Source organism: Ovis aries, chromosome 12 (genome assembly GCF_016772045.2).
Source record: "Ovis aries strain OAR_USU_Benz2616 breed Rambouillet chromosome 12, ARS-UI_Ramb_v3.0, whole genome shotgun sequence".
In the NCBI taxonomy this organism is placed as follows: Eukaryota; Metazoa; Chordata; class Mammalia; order Artiodactyla; family Bovidae; genus Ovis; species Ovis aries.
The window spans coordinates 32940414-32960200 of NC_056065.1; the positions used below are offsets into that span (position 1 = coordinate 32940414).

The 19787-nt window shown below is 40.6% G+C and overlaps 1 protein-coding gene across 15 annotated transcripts in view; it reads right to left on the reverse strand.

Annotated features, from left to right (window-relative positions):
- Positions 1–19787, reverse strand: part of SDCCAG8 (SHH signaling and ciliogenesis regulator SDCCAG8) — a 242374-nt gene that overhangs the window by 31447 nt on the left and 191140 nt on the right. For 2 of the 15 annotated variants that reach the window (XM_060396448.1, XM_060396442.1), the window contains one exon: positions 6942–7149. The exons of the other annotated variants lie outside the window; for them this stretch is intronic. In XM_060396448.1, the coding sequence (XP_060252431.1) occupies positions 6942–7149 (208 nt within the window). The remainder of the gene's footprint in view (positions 1–6941; positions 7150–19787) is intronic. 15 annotated transcript variants of the gene reach the window in all.

Here is a 19787-nt window from a genome sequence, read left to right on the forward strand (position 1 = left end):
AAGCAGACATTTTAAATAATATGTCCTTCATTAATTTCATATAATTCCATAGGCTCCAGTAGCCCTGGATTGTAGCATGAGAACAAAAATATCATTTTATTCTAACTTTGCTAAAGATATGGGTAGGATGGACTTCCCCTGTCATACGTCAGTGTGATTTCCTGAGCCACTTACCCACTCTGAACAGGAACAATAGAACTTGCATCCCCTGGTGCACAACATAAGCTCAATTTCCCGTTACAGCTTGTTCCTTGTGCTGAACACTTTAGCAACTCACATACCTCGTGTTTGCTGAAAACGTCCTATACTCCACGCACTGTTCTGAACATTTCTGCATAATAACTCATTCAATTCTCTTAACCAATTCTCATAATTTAATAGCCTCACATTAAGTGCTGCTGTCGTTTAGTCACTCAGTCATATCCGACTCTTTGCAACCCACGGGCTGTTGCCTGCCAGGTTTCTCTGTCCATGGGATTTCCCAGGCAAGAATGCTAGAGTGGGTTTCCATTTCCTTCTCTAGGGGATCTTCCCAACCCAGGGATCGAACCCGCATCTCCTGCTTGGCAGGCAGATTCTTAACCACTGAGCCACCTGGGAAGCCATCACATTAAGTACCATGCCCCAGATCACACAGCACAGAAGTAGTAGAGCCTGTATTTGATGCTAAGCCACCTGCGTTCAGGATACACAATCTTAACTACCCTTCGCTCAAAGTGACTCTCAAAGACATTATGTAGGAAACGGTATGATGCCTACCTAGCCTACCAGTCATGGGAATTTGGTGACATTTAGCCTCTTTTGACTCTGAGTTTCTTCAAAGTAAAACATAATTTAAACAATACTTGTCCTACCTATCTATGTCACAAGGATATGTATTATATTCTTTCCCATGTTTACTGCTTTTTTTTAACCCTATATCTAGAGGTCTTTTCTAGGCCCAAATCAGTTGTGACCACCTTGAGGGGAGAGGCCAAATATATATCTAATATATTTTGATAACTACCATGACCAGAACCCAAATTTAGTCAACACCATCTTCATCTTAGCCTCATAAGTTGCCACGTTGGCTGCTATTAATAACTGGGCCCCCCCAAAATGAAAAACCAAGAATCCCTTGCTTTGCTAAAGATAGGGGCAAAGACTTGTTCATACTGCATGTGGTATTTAAATGCCTTTTCCAAAACAGTCTCAGGTGAACTGACAAGCAGTGAAATTAGCCAGCCCCACTAAGACACGAAGTGATGGTATGACCTGGACTAAGGGAGAGCTTCCTTTCCGGAAGCCCCTGAGGTCAGTTTGTCACTTGCCATGGTCCACATGGATATTAAAAACAATACTACAACAATTGATTGAACACAGCTAACATGATGAGAAGGATGATGAGATTATATACCTAAAAAGAAACACTGCCTTTCTGGAGACAGAGAAAATTGTTAATACAAATGAACAGCTGTTTGGGAAGAAAACATTATTTCCAAAACCCAGACAAAGCTCTATTTATTACATTTCAGAGACACTTAAATTATAGTGTCTGAAAGCTATCTTGTCATGGGTATCTGTGACACCTAAATTATCCAAAAATCTGAAAGGTTAAGCCATAGTAAAGATTCTAAGTGAGAAAGACTTAGAAAAAGTTCTTTTTGTCTCAAAGGATCAGGTGAGTAAATCTGCTGTGTAGCATAACCTGATGAGTACTAAGCTCCAGGACTAAACCTTTTGGAAATCCAATAGCATATGCAACTCAAAATTCATTCAGAGATGTTAATATGTGCTATTTTAAAATCTAAATGCAAAATTCACTGTTCCCATGGTCTGTGATCTTCTTGTTCACAGTGGTTCTCTGGGCACTTCATTGCCTGAAGCTCCAGGCCTGACCCAGGTGCTTCACAGGAGTCCTGGATGTTCTCTGTGCTGACTGTCCTGGGCCAGGCCTGCAGAGGAGATGCTGGGCACGGCGGCCACTGAGGGGCCTTGGGCTCAGACTTGTCACCATCAACCCTGACCCTCCCAGAAGAAACCAGGGCTTACCAATGCCTCTCCCACTGACTAGCATGTGTCTGACTGCCTCTAGACATTTCCAGAGAATCGACTGTCACACACTGGCTAAGGAAAAATAAAGGAAATCTTACTTAGTTGCATCTAGGAAAAGTTAATGGCACCCCACTCTAGTACTCTTGCCTGGAAAATCCCGTGGATGGAGAAGCCTGGTAGGCTGCAGTCCATAGGGTCGCTAGGAGTCGGACACGACTGAGCAACTTCACTTTCACTTTTCACTTTCATGCATTGGAGAAGGAAATGGCAACCCACTCCAGTGTTCTTGCCTGGAGAATCCCAGGGATGGAGGAGCCTGGTGGGCTGCTATCTATGGGGTCGCACAGAGTCGGACACGACTGAAGCGACTTAGCAGCAGTAGCAGCAGCAGGAAAAGTTAAACGGTGGATCAAGTGACCACACTGGAGTCACTGTCACAGTCTACTGTAGATGTTAACTCTAAATCTTTTCAGTTCATCATTCCAGCTGATTCAAGTAAAATACGGACTTCAATCCAGATCGGAAAGACAACCAAAACAACAGCGTAAAGAATTAAACTGAAATCCATTATCGCTTGTTATTTACAGGTGCTTTCAATCTATGTTTCCTTGCCCATGGGGGTGACCTGACCTTGAATGCCAGGGGTGGCCAATAGGAATCTTTATCACTCTGTGCAAGAGCACTTGCCTTCCTCCCTTCATCCATTTCTTGTTTATTGTTCTACCTTACTTCCTACACACCTCACGGGGTGTTGTGCAGCTTAGTAAGTTAGCAAAGGCTTGCAATTTTCCTAGTGAAAGGTGTTATGGTGTTATGTAAATACACAGTATTATTTTGTCTTTATTCCAGCACTGCCTGGTTCGAAATAGTTCAGTGTGTGTAAATATGTTGAATAATGTGTATTAATTGGATTTTTTTTTTAGCAATTCCCTGGCATCCCAGTTACTAAGTGGAAGCAAGCTTACTTTCACAATGAAATATTAAGTATAGGCTCAGACAACTATTCATAATTCTTTGTGCCTTTCAAATCAAATTCTAGCTAGATGAATCCACCAAGCATGATGCATTATTTGCTTGAATACTAGACAGAATCACTACGTTGTGACTTCTTATGAAAATAAATAGAGGCAGATGCAAAGGTTAAAGTTCACAACACAGCAAGTAGCCCACTCCAGAAGATGGGAACAAGTATGTAAACTCTCTTAATTGTAAACAATTAGCATAACTGAAGAGCCAAAGCGTACAACATTCAGAAAAGTATTTCAAAGTACCAATGCCACCACATGTTTCAAGTTGGAATTTTCAAAAATAAATATCATTCTGAGGATCAAGTGTCATCAGGGCCATGTTAGCTCTTGATGCCCACTTCTGTTGCCCTTGTGAGCATCGTTTCAGTTAACCATGTCAGCAATCTAGGGTCAAGGGGACCGGACAGTGGCAGCCTAACCTTCTTCCATGAGGTTCTGAATAGACGACTATTTCCAAACTTCTCTCTAGACAACAGCCCCCCTACAGACTGCTGGCTGTCATGGGGACACCGAGAATTCACGTCAATTACAAGTCTTTCCAGGAGTGAGCACTATTTACATACATAGCCTGTGTAGGCATGTGCCCATTTGGCAGAGTAGTCTCGTTATAGGCCCTATCACAGATGACAAACAGTGCCTCCCACACAAAGAGAGTCAAAAGTATAAGCTCTAGAATAATCATAAAGATGGGGAGAAAGTGTCAACAGATTGCTGAAAAGTGTGCGAAACTCATAAACTGGTGAGTTTAATGAGTGACATGACTGTAGATAACTTTTTTGTAACGTAGATTACTTTTCCTCCCAAAATAAAAATTTGCCTATAAATTCATACTGTAATTGGATTATAGGCATTATAGGAATTGGTCTGAGTCAGGACGGTCTTGGGGTTGAAAAGCCACAGGAACATTCCTGCTTCGCTGGCTGAGTCACCAGGTGGTCCAGGAAGGTGAAGAACCATGCCACGGTACTGGGGACAGAAGGGCAGTCAGCCAGAAGCGATGTGCTGCTTCTCATCTTGGGCCTTGAGTCTCAAATGATCGTCCACAGAAGATCATAATCCAAGAACGTCATTAGAGCAGGTACCTTACTCTCTTCTCTGCCCAAGAACGTCATTAGAGCAGGTACCTTACTCTCTTCTCTGTATATGCCCTGCATCCCCTTAGGAGTCAAGTATCACTCTGCTGTGGAGCATTTTCTGGTTTCCTCATACCTTTCCCTTCTTCTGTGTTCCCCACGATGGCTCTTATCACAGTGCATCGCAACTGCCTGTCTCCAGCACTGAAACGTTAGCTCCTTGCGAGCAGGGATTGAATCTTACTGGTGCCAACTGCACCCAGCCCAGTACCTGACGCATGTGAGTGTCGAGTAAAAGAATGAATTGTAACGACAGCGCCATAGAGGACCTGAGTCTGCTTCCAAAGCCCCAGTTGGCCCGGGATCAGATGATATCATGCTGTAAATGCAAAGCTTTGTTTATCCTTTTAATATAGATGGTTTCAAAGAACCACTGGCAAAACCGCCATGGCTACCTTTGGTTGAAGTAGAGAGCTGGTGGCATTTGTGGCAGTCACATTACTTTTGCCTTCTAAAGAGCCCAGACTTCTATTTTCCTAAAAGAAAACTAGATGAAAGAGGGCAATGTCTTGGTGTAGAGAAAGCCTTGGGGACTTTCTAGGAAAACAATTTCATTGGCAGCAGTCCTATGCTTTTTCTAAGGCTGTTTAAATGCCATACACACTATTATTATTGTTGCTGTTCAGTTGCTCAGACATGTCTGACTCTTTGCGACCTCATGGACCACAAATGATAGATGCTGGTGTTTTCTAGCCGACTAAAAGGCAGGGGCTTTAAGGCAACGTGAAGAAAACATCACAATACTCATTTGTTCCATTATTCACTCGTTCATTTGTTCAACAACTATTTAGTGATCTCCTATAATGTCTTCTCTCCTGGATATTTGGAAATAGTGGAAAACAAGACAGACAAGATTTCATCCCAAGGAGGTTGTGTAGTTGTTAACAGGATGGCACATTTGTGGGAATTTTGCAAAGTGCTTCAAGGAAAGTGCTAGGGGAGAAACCTCACTGGTGGAAAGCAGGCTAGTTGAATCTAAACTTAAGATTAAGGAATTCCTTAATGGTCTCATCCCAGAGATGAAGGGTTTCAGTTACCTTTGTCTAAACAGAAGTCCAAATACATTTTCTGAGCTCTGGCCTTAGTGCCTACCAAAATATGTGATACTGGCCCCTCCTCTCGAAGAGGTCACAATCTATTTGGACCTAGAAGAGACCTTTATATGTCAGAAAAAGAAAGCAGTAAACGTGTGAGGAGGGAATGGTCCAAGCGTCAGTGAGTGGTCTTAGAATTCAGAAGAGGAATTCATTCAAGAAAGCTTCTCCATCGATTCTAAGGACTGTATATTACTGATTTTAAAACAGTGCATTTATATATATCAATAACCCAGAAATAAGCATGGGGATGGAAATGAAATAGACAGTCTTGCTGGTAACAAAGGCTTCAGGGCAATAAATTTCAAAATAAAGTAGAATGGTAATGTAGCTCGAATCCGACTGGATGTGCCAGAAAGAAAAAAATGTTTCCCACAAATGCAAACTTTTTTGGAGGCTAAGAAAGTGGACTTGTAAAGCTTCTCAAAGACTGCAAGTCATGCCACAGACGGTTAGAAGGAACGGGTGACTCCTGAAAGCCATTCTGCAGATTGCTAAGACTTAGGATGCCACTCACTCCAGCCAGAATTCATGGCCTCCCGAGGTCAGGGACGCCTTACAGAGCACACACTAGAACAGTCAGGCTGACCCAACACACTTTCTCTTTGATCAACCTTATATTTGACTGTATTTTAGTAAATTATCCATGTAGTTGTATTTTGACAGCTCTCTTTACAGCAGTAAAACAAAATGTGTGCATCGCAAATGGCAAAGATTCAAATTTCAGCTATGTTTATCCAAAATAGCACTGAACTGCTTCTGTACTTATGCTATACTGCCTACAGCTTTACGGAAGGGAAGACAGATGGGATGAATTTAGCAGGGAAACAGCTGTGGCTTGAAGAAGAGACAAGCAAAAGTTTTGCTATCAGGCTTCATTATGTATCAAGGTACCAGTAAAATGTGTATCCGTAAGGCAGCCAAAAAAGTGTTTTTCATCTGACTAGTGATAATTACCTTTTCTCAACAGCTGACAATGTTCTAAGTGGCATTAAATAGGTAGAGTAATTAAGCAGTAAGATACAACAGGCAGTGCCTTGCTGGGAATCATGGTTCCTCTTAAGTGTGTTGGGAGGTAGAAGCTAGAGAGCAATGCAGCGAGCCCAAGGATTTGCCGGTGGGAGTGCACACAAACAGGAAAAAGGGGGGAAAGCCATCCATGGAGACTGGCAGTTGGGAGCTTAACTGTGCGGCAAAGACACAGCTAAAGGAAGTTAGGTAAGCTCCCACCTCTAACCTCTCCACCCGCCTCTTAGTGATGACTGTGCATCATTCATACTTTGTGGCAATCAACTGGACCTTGAAATGGGAGAGCTTGGGCTATTTATTTTCCAGATCATCTTTGCCTATTTTTAAATGTCCAATTAGATGTTCTTCAAGACTAATATGCTTCAACTTCTGAAAACAGGAAATCTCCAGTTTTTACACTGTTGAGGGGGTGATCAATTACTTTGTGAGTTAAGCCTGTGCAGAGAGACCATTTCTGTGGACACCAATCCCATCCTCTCCAGCAGCCTCAGGAAAAACTAACACGTGCGCTACTGAAAATCCTATAGGTCCTTCTATACAATGTACTGCACCCTGCCCAAACTTTGTGTTTACAATAATAAACCATACCTTCTGTGAAAAAATTTCACCCCTGTGTTAATTACCTTAAGTGAAAGAAAGTGAAAGTGAAGTTGCTCAGTGGTGTCCGACTCTTTGCGACCCCGTGGACTATAGCCTACCAGGTTCCTCCAGCCACGGGATTTTCCAGGCAAGAATACTGGGTTGCCATTTCCTTCTCCATGAGATCTTCCTGACCGAGGGATTGAATCTGGGTCTCCCGCATTGTAGGCAGATGCTTTACCATCTGAGCCACTAGGGAAGTCAATATTAATTACCTTAAGTAGAAGACTATATTGGGAGCCCCCCCAAATCATATATAATGTGCACTTTATTAACCTCTGATAAACTGTATTTTACTAACCTCTGATAAAGTGTATTTTATTAACCTCTGATAAACTGTTTTATGGAATAGTTTTCTTCTAATAAATCTAATTTATGTCACAGTGGTAAGTAACATCATATTCCACCCAGATTAATAACATTATCATTGTCATGGTAACAGACAGGAGAAAATCAGAGAAAGCCTTAAAAAGAAACCTACAAAATGCAGCACTTCTCTGGTGGTCCAGTGGTTAAGACTCCATGTTTCCAGGGCAAGGGGTACGGGTTCAAACCCTGGTCAGGAAACTAAGATCCCACATGCTGCATTGTGTGACTACTATTTGGTGGCACACACTTTTCCGAAAAAGCTGGAATTATCACATCACCACTGAATGGCAATAAATGAAAAGCATTCACATACTCAAAAAAGCATGTTCACTGTTTTAGACACAATAACTTTCTCAGTATTTTACCATCACTTTCCACTTCCATTCTTTCAAAAGGTGGTATGTTTTATTTCCTTTTATGTGAAACTCTCTCCCGTCCCCCAGCCCACTGTAAGCTTACTGTAAAGCTCCTCTGCCTTTTCAGTGACTTCTGCTCCCGGCAACACTTTTCAGGCCTCTATCCACCTCATCTTGACAACCCCCCAACAGCCACTGATTTTCTGGGTCTGTTTAGCAGCAAAAAGACAGTGGGTTACTGTGCGACAAGCATAGGCTTTGGAGTCCGGCAAACCTGGCAGGCTACAGTCTGTGGGATAGCAAGAGCCAGACATGACTTGGCGACTGAACTACTACTACTGAAATTCACACTGGAGAAGGAAATGGCAGCCCACTCCAGTATTCTTGCCTGGAGAATCCCATGGGCAGAGGCACCTGACGGGCTGCAGTCCATGGGGTCACAGAGAGTCAGACACGACTGAGTGACTAACACACACACACACACACACACACACAAGCCTGTTTAAATTCTAGCTTCTCCTTTTATGGGCTATGCAACTATGGTCACATTTCCTTCTTCTGAGCCTCAGCTTCTTGACCTGTGAACTGACAGTAAACCTTGCAGGGTTGCTGCAGAGCACCTAGTGTAATGGCAGAGTCAACTGTCAGCAAGTAGGAATGACATTATGGCAAGAAAATATTTTACTGAACTGCCCTTCTGCCATCGTCTTATTTCAAACTATTGCTTCTCCTCTCTTTCTGCTCACTATTCATTGATTTGCCTTCAAGGTAACATAAACGTATTTGCAATTGTTAACGTTTTACTCTCTCTCTCTACCACACTTTCTTCCATGTATCAGAACATAAGTTTTCACATATAGAAGAGGACACTCATGCTTAAGATATATATGCAATAGCTTAAGACAGGTATGTTGGCACTCAATGCAGAAACTGGTCAGATGCTCCTTATGGGACAATTGTAGTAGTTTAATGGGGAAACCAGCTCATAAAGCAGAGAAAGGGAACATAAAACAATACTGAATTTTTTTGAATAACAGGAGGAATTTCTTAAAAATTGTTATTATGGGAGCTAAAGTATTTCTAAGACTCGTCAGCATCCCTTCTTCACAGGCTTGGGAGCAATACTGCCTGGGATCAACTTCAGACTCTGTCATGTAGGAGCTGGGTGACCTTGAGTCAGTTACTTAACCTCATTATGCCTCAATTTCCTCACTGGTAAGATGGGGACAATGCTAGTATTTGCCTCACAGGATTGTTATAAAAATTAAGCATGTTAATGAAGGGAAGGGCTTAGAGTAAGAATAATGGCTGGTACATAGTAAGGACTATCTACATTAGTTGCTGCAATGATAACAATTATGACAAATATGACAGATATTATGTATTTATTACCTATTGTGAATTATACACTGTATAATAATCATTATTGTAAGGGGTGTCAGGAAATCTGTACATCATAGCAAGTGGCTTAATACCGTGTTCAATGGCTATCAAACTGTAGAAACTAGGGAATCAAGGAGAGGGTCATGAAGCACAAAACGAGAGTAGATACAGGGCCCTGGAGCAGGGAGATGAAAGGTGTGGATGAATTTATCTTATATAAGCAATGGTCTTCATATCGTCCTTGGTGAATAATCAAACTTCTTTATAAGGAGTAAGGTCCTAAAATTAGCAACCTGCTCAGACCCACACAAAAGTCAAGATCAAATAGAACTGTGTTTTGTGTATCCCGAGTGTTCACTCTGGGATGGATCCTGAAGGTTCCTACAGGGAGCTGTCTATCCATACCAGAATACTGTACTTGCCAATTTTATTTCTGACACAGAGAGATACGTTGGATACTGTAGAGGGCAAGAGAAGAGCACACACTGCAACAGTCTAGCATCAATGCTGTCTTACAGTGTAAGTAAAAAAAAATTGCTGTCTCTTGGTTTCCTTGTATTGTAAATGATAATAACCACCCATGGTAACCACTTAACAGGGTTGGAGAGTGCCAGCTGAAATCCAAAAGGGACACTTTGCTGTTGCAATTATGTGAACACAGGGATAATCTCTCTTTTAAGAATCAGTTTTGAATGACTTCAGATCCATGTGTTAAGGACAAAAGCTTTATAAAACTAATGAAAAATTGGACTTACACACTGTACTTTGACATCAAGCATCAACATTTCAAATTTCAGGTTTGCACAAGGACTGCTATCAGCAGACAGTTAAATAAATACACTGTATTTGAAAAACTGTTTCTTAATGTAGTGAAGCCACTCAACAACGGGAAGCTGTCACAAATAAGGATACTGAGAGGCCAACTACAGCAAATATAGTTTTATCTAAAAGGGTGGATTCTGTCTCTATATTTTCTATAGGTCTCCTATATTACATTTAAAATGATCAGCTATAAATGGTCAATTTTAAAGGAAAGAACTATGTCATGGGTCCAAAACCAACTATAAAATAATGTAGGCATGTAAATAAATTATTTTTAGCTTTATGATAACTTTCACCATTGATGTGACACTGAGAATAAAATTTCTTTCATGTCTTTGGTGTTCAGGACAAACAGAATAAACACATGCTGAATTTAAATATTTATAAGATTCTTTCCAGAAAGGAACATTATGAAACAATCAATAAACTAAGTTTTACAAAGCAGAATTAGCCAAAAAAGAATAGAAGATCCATTTGTTACTCACAAAGCATTAATGTTTTCTAACATGTGTGATAAATACCTATGATTCTTCCATCTATTTTCCTTTTGGGAGGTTCATCACTATATATTCTGAGACAATCTGCTCCCCTAGAGTATGGAGTTTGAATAAAGCATATTTGGTTGTTTTTTTTTTCCTTAGATGAATACACAAAGACCCTTAAAAAACAAGTGTTGTTTAAAATAAGGCATGATGAGTACATTTAGTATTTATTAAAAATACAACATCTACCAAAAGACTTTGAAACTGAACTCTAGCTCTTCCAGCCCAATTTTGCAAGAGAGAGTTAAGTAAGATCAGAACAAAGGGTTTAGGAAAAGCACTAAAAAAGAAGGGATAAAGACAGAAGACTGCCTCCCCAAATAAAAAGAAACAAACAAGTAAACTGCTTCCCCTACATTCTTTTAAATGCTGGGAATGAGCCACTTTGACCTACGCCTATTAGTGTAAAAAAAGAAGCTAAAAGACTGGTTTTCCTTATGTATTTTCAATAAAATAATTAAAGACACAGCTGACAGCTCATTTGAATTTCCTTTATTGCTTTTTTAAAGTAGATTCTCCGTTCTAGTTTCATTAGACATGGAGGCATCCATTTTTTAAGATGAATATTATTTTGCCACTATAGTCCCAAACTTGTCATGTGACTATTTCTGCAGGTTCATTAAACTAATCCCCTGAAATGCCTCATATCTTTTAACTTTGAATAACATGAATGGCTCAGTGGCCTTGGGTCACCCAGGCCAGCCACAGAGTTAATAAGAGAATTTCCCCACTGGCCAGGGAAGCATCAAGGATAAAAACAGAATCTGACCACTCTTCTGACCTAATTACATCAGGCTTTCCCTTTCAGTGAACCAAACCAACAGGGGAAGCAGAGGAGCAGGGCTTTCAATCAAGATAAACTGTGTGCTCCTGGTTCACTCAATGGAGAAGTGGTTGGAGGAGATAGAAATCTAAGATGCTGCTGCTGCTGCTGCTAAGTCGCTTCAGTTGTGTCTGACTCTGTGCGACCCCATAGACGGCAGGCCACCAGGCTCCCCCCATCCCTGGGATTCTCCAGGCAAGAACACTGGAGTGGGTTGCCATTTCCTTCTCCAATGCATGAAAGTAAAAGGTGAAAGTGAAGTCACTGAGTCGTTTCTGACTCATAACGACCCCATGGACTGCAGCCTACCAGGCTCCTCCGTCCATGGGATTTTCCAGGCAAGAGTACTGGAGTGGGGTGCCATTGCATTCTCTGAATCTAAGATGATGAAGACCAAAATAGGAGCAGTGCTCTGAGGCCCCCAACACCCTAGCATGGCCATCAGCCCACTCTACTGGTCCTTGCTCCCGGAACACACATGCCTGGAATGCAGAGACCATTCTGCCTCATTTTTGTTTGTTTCCTCAGGACCCAGGACAATGCCGAACCAAATACTCTGACAAATTTGAAACTGCTAATGTTTTGGGTAACATTATCAAATACACTCTGCCCTTGATATGTTGCAGAAATGGAGGGGTCTAAAAAACTGAATCACATTTACAAACATTACAAGCAGAACTTACTACAACGAACTACGTTAAGTGAAGAATGTCCACTTAAGTAATCAATTTTGCAAAATTAAATGTAATATATTGGGTGTGCCTAAAAAGAGATATAATGACAATAGCTTGGTTTTCTATCAAGCTGAATTTGGAGGAAGATATTTTGAATTAGGGTCATTTATTGAGTTTCAGAGCCTCCAGTCTCTTTTCATAATTGAGTGTGACCAAGATAGATAGAGGGCTTCCCTGGTGGCTCAGACAGTAAAGAATCAGCTTGCAAAGCAGGAGAGCCAGGTTCGATCCCTGGTAGGGAAGATCCCCTGGAGAAGGAAATGGCAACCCACTCCAGTATTCTTGCCTGGAGAATTCCATGGACAGAGGAGCCTGGTGGGCTACAGTCCATGGGGTCACAAAGAGTCGTACATGACTGAGTGACTGACACTTTTGCTTACTTCATTTTCAAGACAGATAGAAGTAAACCAATTAAGTATTTAGCAATTGGCCTACTTTTTTTATGTCAGGATAAAACAGAACCTCAAAATTCCCTAGGAATTTTTTTTGCTATAATTTAAAAAACTTTTCATTTCTTCATTCTGAAATAGATTCCCTTTTTTAAAAAAAATTGTTGTACTATTTTTTTAGAAATGTGCCCCAGATTTTTCTTGTCTGAGAAATTATGAAATTTTTATTCTAAGTAGTGTACATAACTTTAAAACTAATATTTATTTTGGTTATTGAAACTAAAATAAACAGTGTTACAAATATGTGGTGGATTCTATTTGTTATCTCCACACCCTTTGGCAAGTTTTCTCTGACCAACCGAGATGCCCAGCAGGGTGGATGGTACACTTGTCAGGTTTATTGAAATCTCGACCAGATCAATGGCCCATCCAGTAGGAAGTGCTATGTTGCTCACTACACAAGATGGAAAAACATAACACTTTCTCAAATGCAAATCAAAACTATAATGAGGTATCACCTCATAATGACCATCACCAAAAAGTCTACAAATAAAAAATGCTGGAGAAGGTTTGGAGAAAAAGGAACCCTCACAGCTGGTAGAAAGAGAAATTGGTACAATTACTGTGGAGAACAGTATGACAGTTCCTTTAAAAACTAAAAATAGAACTACCATATGACCCAGCAATCCCACTTCTGTGATATCACTTATATGTGGAATAAAAAAAAAATGATATAAATGAACTTATATACAAAATAGAAATAGACCCAGAGGCATAGAAAACAAACTTACTGGTGATCAAAGGAAAAATGAGGCGGAGGAATAAATTAGGAGTTTGGGGATTAACATAAACAAACTACTATATATAAAATAGGTAACTAACCAGGACTTACTGTACAGCATAGGGATCCATAGCCAATATTTTGTAAAAATTTGCTATATATCTAAAACTAACCCAATATTTTAAATCAACTATGCTTCAATTAAAAAAAAAAAAAAGAATATTTCTCTCAAGGAGTTCACCATCCGGTGGGGAACAGAAGTCTATGTAACCAGGAAGATAGTGCAGGTCACAGAAAGAGCATGGGTTTTAGAAATCCCAGTTACTGAATAATTAAACACCAAATGAAGAGTCTCTCCTTGACCAAACTTTAGTCAGGTTGCTCTAAGTCCTCTTTTCAATTAGGCTTTGATCTTGGGCTTCACTGTCTGCCCTTGCCAGGCCTGCACTGCCAGTTTTAGCAAGAATATTATCAGTTTAGAGAGAATCTCCGACCCTTGATAACTAATCAACCTAAATATCTGATCAAATTTCCTTACCCTTCACCACCCACAGCGTGATGTCTGGTCATCTTGGCCTGCCTTCAGGAAGAATCCTGTCAGATCCATTTAGCCAGAGTCCTCCCTTGTCTCTGGTGTTTCTTCTGAGTATTTTCTGTCAACCGACTCCACAATCCCACCCCCACCAGCATCCTGCCCCTTGACTATGAGCCCCTGCTCTTCCTTGTATATGAAACTGAGTCAAGTTCTATACTAAGCTCTCCCCCCCATTACAATGATGCCTCCATAAAATCTATTCTTGCCCCTCTAGGTCCTGCAAGGCTCTGGTTTCTTTGATACCTCTCTAGGACTTATTTTGCTCCTTTGGAGAGTAATATTACTATTATCAATATTAAAAATGAAATAAAATATTGCTTTAGTTGAGGCAAAATCCCTCTTAGTCATTCAGAAAATACTATTTCTTTTCTTGTGTATGTGTGTCTGTGTGTTAGTCACTCAGTCGTGTCCGACCTCTTGTGACCCTGTGGACTCTAGCCTGCCAGACTCCTCTGTCTATGGAATTCTCTAGGCAAGAATACTGGAGTGGGTGGCCATTCCCTTCTCCAGGGGATCTTCCCGACCCAGGGATTGAACCTGGGTCTCCTGCATTGCAAGCTGATTCTTTACTGCCTAAGCCACCAGGGAAGTGGACTTTGTTTCTTACTTACAGTTAAAATATATGTTCTAACACCCCCGAACACATAAAATAACATAGTCTGTGGTATACTGGGACTGCAGGGCAAGAAGAAGTACATTCAGGGTGGATGCGTTGTCTCCTACAGCTCCAAGAAAACCAAACATGAAAGAGGTCTCTCTGCCCAGATGACTATGACTATGTGTGAGCCCATGAAGAGGAAACTATGAATTTTAGCCGAGTTACAATTAGTTCCCAGATGCTCAACTTGGCCTCTATGTCTCAGACTCATTGTCTCAAAGGGAAGACAATACTAATGATCCATATTGCACGGTATATATGAAAAAAAAAATCTATTTCATGTTTTAAAGGTCACTGAATATATAACAGCTAGATAGTTAAAGCAAAATACCATATTCATCAGTGAAATAGAAAAGTTTAGCAGCATTCATCTGTTCTCATTTTAAATTTACCACAGTATGTAAATTAGAGGATTTAAAAAAGCATCAGGCACAAATCTGAGCTAGGTGCGAATGAAAAGCACAATCAGAAGCAAATTTGTGACTGCTTGAAGTGTAAGAGTTTGCCAAATGGGCTGGTACTTAGATTTTACTACTAATCTGAGTTTATATAAAGCCAATAGAAAGATCCCAATTATTGTTAAATACCCAGAGCAGAAATTTGCTGCTAAACTGCTGTATAGTATTGGTCTCAGGTTGGTTTTTGAAAGCATCTTATTTTAGGTACTGAAATTATCACAGGAATACCACACACAGAGCTGAACTTTAAATACACAGTCCCAGGCATATATATAGTCTGAGGAAAATAAACTCAATACAATTTGGATTAGAGGCTGAATTACCTGATTTTAAAAAATATTCTGCAATAGTAGAGAGAATCTACTTAGCCAATAACACTAGTTATCCTACCAACTTAACATGACAAGATACAACTGATGGCAAAATGAGATAACCTGATCATTCTTAACAGGATTTTCTTACATCCAAAACATTCACACTATATCAGAAAAGTACAGAGGCGGGTTTGTGATTCACACTCTTGTAGATCTCAGTGGGCCAATATGTTACATTGAGACATCAGCCTACTATTTAAACAGCACCTTATCTGGTTTCCATGGAATGAATTATCTTCAAAAACAAAATGAACTAGATTAAGTTGAAGCCCAGAGAAGGTCAAACTCAGGAATGCTGCACATTCTTGGGAGACCCTTGGGAGCCCTGCTGACTTGGGCTGGGGCCTTGAGCCAGCCAAGAGTGAAATTTCGAGTCAGAAACAGCTTAAGTGACTACTAGTCCAGCTGGAGAGACAAGGAGATGGATGTCCAGTGAGGTGCCAAGACCACCCCTGCTTCAAGACCATTCTTGTGACAAGACAGCATAAACCTCAGTCTCAGAATGCTTTCAATTATTTCCCACTTTCTCAAGTCACATCATGATATTTAATCAACTCTGAAGAGTGGGGATAATAAAATAAATGTCTTTTCTACCTCATAACGCCTAATCATTCAAAACGTTGCACTTTTTGAGTGTCTGCTGTCTTCTAAACACTGTTCTGCTGTGATGCTTTGTCACTGAGTCGTGTCCAGCTCCTTGAGACCCTGTGGACTGTAGCCCGCCGGGCTCCTCTGTCCATGGGATTTCCCAGGCAAGAGTACTGGAGTGGGTTGCCACTTCCTCCTCCAGGGGATTTTCTTGACCCAGGGATTGAATCTGGGTCTTCTGAACTGCAGGCAGATTCTTTACCACTAAGCCACCTGGGAAGCCCCTGTAGCTTTGTACACCCTCTAAAGTGAAGTCTTGGCATTCCATCCCTATAAAGAGTTTCCCAACATTTTCCAGACTGGACTTGCACCTTTCTTCAGTGATCCTGTACTGTTCCATGCCTATCTCTACTATAGTCTTTACCATACGGGGCTTGTGAGGACTTTGCACCTCCTTCTCCAGAGAACAAGAGAGAGGTCAGTGATTACTCAATATATCTTACATATCTCCAAGGCCTGTGGCTCCTATCACGGAATCATGTTTGTTTGTGTTGGTTTATTTTTGTTTTGAATGGACCAAACCATTCTGTAGTTTTAAAAGGTTATGTGCGTATGTTAGTTGCTCAGTTGTGTCTGACTCTTTGTGACCCTGTGGACACACCAGGAGCCCACCAGGCTCCTCTGTCCATAGAATTCTCCAGGCAAGAATACTGGAGTGGGTTGCCATTCTCTTCTCCAGGGGATCTTCCCGACTCAGGGATCAAACCCAGGTCTCCTGCATTGCAGGCAGATTCTTTACCACTCAGTCACCTGGGAAGCCCTAGGTTTAAAATAGCTAATTAAGCCATTTCCTTCTCCAGGGGATCTCCCAATCCAGGGATTGAACCAGGGTCTCTGGCACTGCAGGCAGATTCTTTACTTTCTGAATCCCCAGGGAAGGTCCCTAATAAAGCCAGGTGTGTTCAAATCCTAATGGACTGGTGGGAAAAAAAGAGGACACAAATGGACTCAGCATATGTTAACCCTAACCATTAGGCTAACAGCCTTTAAACAACAAAAAAGATCAGTTTCTAGATAATTATTCATTAATTCAACATAGCTTTATACACCAAGACTTCAGAGACCAACTCATGATTCACACTGAAGACTTCACAATCTAGTAAGACAGAAGAACATAAAACACCATGAAACAGTGCTCTCAGAGCTAGGAAATAGAAACAGTTACTGCGGACATAAGAGGGAGTGACTGCCTAGAACTGAGAAATGCTGGCTGGCTTCTAGGGAGAGCTCAACTTTCTATTCATCCTGCCCCTAGCCACCCCCAAATTCTTCCCTGAAAGCTGTTTTATATGAGATATCCGCAGATCAGGCCCAGACATATTTTTCAGCCTATCCTTGTGGTCATTTAGTCTCCACATTGAAGAGTGGGAGATCCAGGACCCCAAGATGGGAATGCAGACATGAGTGAAGGGAGGCTGTCTGGGCCACTTCATTTGCAGTCATTCAAGCCTCTCTGTTCTAGGCAAAAAGCCAAAAGGAGTTCAGGCTGCTATGACCCAGCCAGGCCTAGCAGGAGTTAACCTTGCAGGTAAACACAGTGGCATAATTCTAAATGAGAACTGTGGGCTTCCCAGAAGTTCAGACGGTAAAGATTCTGCCTGCAATGCGGGAGACCACAGTTCGATCCCTGGGTTGGGAAGATCCCCTGGAGAAGGGAATGGCAACCCACTCCAGTATTCTTGCCTGAAAATCCATGGACAGAGAAGCCTAGTGGGCTACAGTTGAGGGTCACAAAGAGTCAGACATGACTGAGTGAATAAGTATTGTGACATTGTGAAATGCAAAACTATGTTCTAAGAGCCATGTGGGAAAACTGGAGCACTGCAAGATATAGGTCACAAAAATGATTATTTAAATGTAGGACAGATAGAGAAGTTAAGTATATTTGGTATGAGCCAGAAATGATCACTTCTTTCCAAGGATCAGCTTCTAAGGGCCCTTCTGCCTGGCCATGTAAAAAGAAGAAAAGTGTTTCTCAGCCTCAACTCTACATTGTCACCTTCATCTATGATACAGAAATCACTAGCGTTATGTGAAATGTTAATTTTTTTAGCTTATTAAAAAAAACTGTCACAAAAGTTGCATCTTAATAATCATTCTGTAATGTATCAGGCCATTTGTGGAAAACAAAAGCTTGGAAAATGTATATAACCCATTCCAAATAACTGTCATAAAATTTATAAAGTCAAAGTCATTTGTTTAACTGCTAACAACCTTAACAAGTAGCTTCATTAAGCATGACCTATAAACCTTGCAAAATAAGGACCAACTAATAACACAATGTAGTTAAATGGCCTAAACAGAGTGAGAGCTCCATTTGTTTTAATGAGATCAAAGCATACTTAATAGTTGTGATTAATATTTACTGAGTGCTCACTGGTTGTGCATCAGTATGCAGTAAAAATTTAGACTTATATTACCTAATGATAGTAATTAGATGCACATAGCTTGAGCAGTTTTTCCACATGTGGGGATGTGGATAAGAGGTTATAAATTATTTTTAAGTTGTACATACACATCAAACTCTGCTTTTGTCTCTTTTTTTTTTTTTTCCCCTCCTACAGTTTTGGGAGACTGAAAAAGGTGAGTTAGAAGACAAAAATGACTGTGGATTCATTTAGTGAGTGACTTCTGAGGGCCTGGCCCTTGGCTATGTACTAGAGAAACAGCGATAACTAGGACATTGTTCCTGTTCTTAAGGAACTCCTTCTCATGAGTTAGACATTCAGGGATACGTGGTAATAGAGATAATCAAGACTTCCAGGAACTATCCTTTTCCAAATCCATTCCTTGATATGGCCTCTGTAACCTGGAATAACCACACCTCAACTTTCACCTGTGGATAACAGACTCCCACTGTGCGGCAGTGTGGCTGTGTGCAACAGCGACACACAGCTCTTCCTACCTAGGGGTTGGAAAGCATGGACGTGGTATTCACGCCGCACACTAGAGTCTAGAAGGGAAAAGTGAAAATAAAACCCGTGTCTGGAGTAGGAAAAGTAAGGGACAAAAGATGATTAAAGGGCCATGAAAAAGTTACACAGGTCCTCCATGAAGTGCTATAGTGGGTCATTTTCAACTGTAGATTAACATGTCTCCAAAAACAGCCCTACAGAGCAGTTTATGCCACACCCTCAAACCCCCATCTGCAAAGTTTTAAATTTTGGCAAAGTATTTTAATTTATAATATTATTTTAAACCAACTTAAACTTTAAAAATGATTAATAATTTCTCAGATTTATGAAGACTTTTTAATACACTAATGTGTATTTTGACTTTTCAGAGAAAAAAGAGTCCTTGCAATATATCCCAGACTAAAACATACAGCATTCCTTTTTTCAAAAACCATTTTGTACAACTGATTGTCCATAGAAAACATATTGAAAAATGCTGCTCTATCCCTCTGTGCTGCAACAAATGTAGCAAGGGAGTGCAGAGGCAGTTACATAGCACATCTGTGTGTTTTGTGAAGTGGGTGTGTAATATAATCATCATCTTGATAAAGACTGATTTAATTAGGAAAGGAAAGTGGAATGGATGCACAAACCAAAAAAAATCGACAAAAGGAGAAGCTGACGGATTACATTCATAACCCAATTTAGAAAAAGGATAGTTGTTAATTACTTGTTGATTTGTTCATTCATTATTTAGGAATGAGACTTACTGCATTCATAGTACCCTTTAAAATCCAGACATAGGTTCTTAATAAAAAAATTTATTGAAACCACTTTTGAAATCACTTGTTATTTTCAGCTGTGCAACTTCCTAGGAGAGTAATTCTTCCAGGATTTTATACAGAAAGAGTAGATCAGTTCCCTAAAGAAAGCAGGGCTACATCCCCAAGAATCCCCAAGTGAGTAGCAAATCACTTGAAAATCTGTACATGAGGGGTAATTCT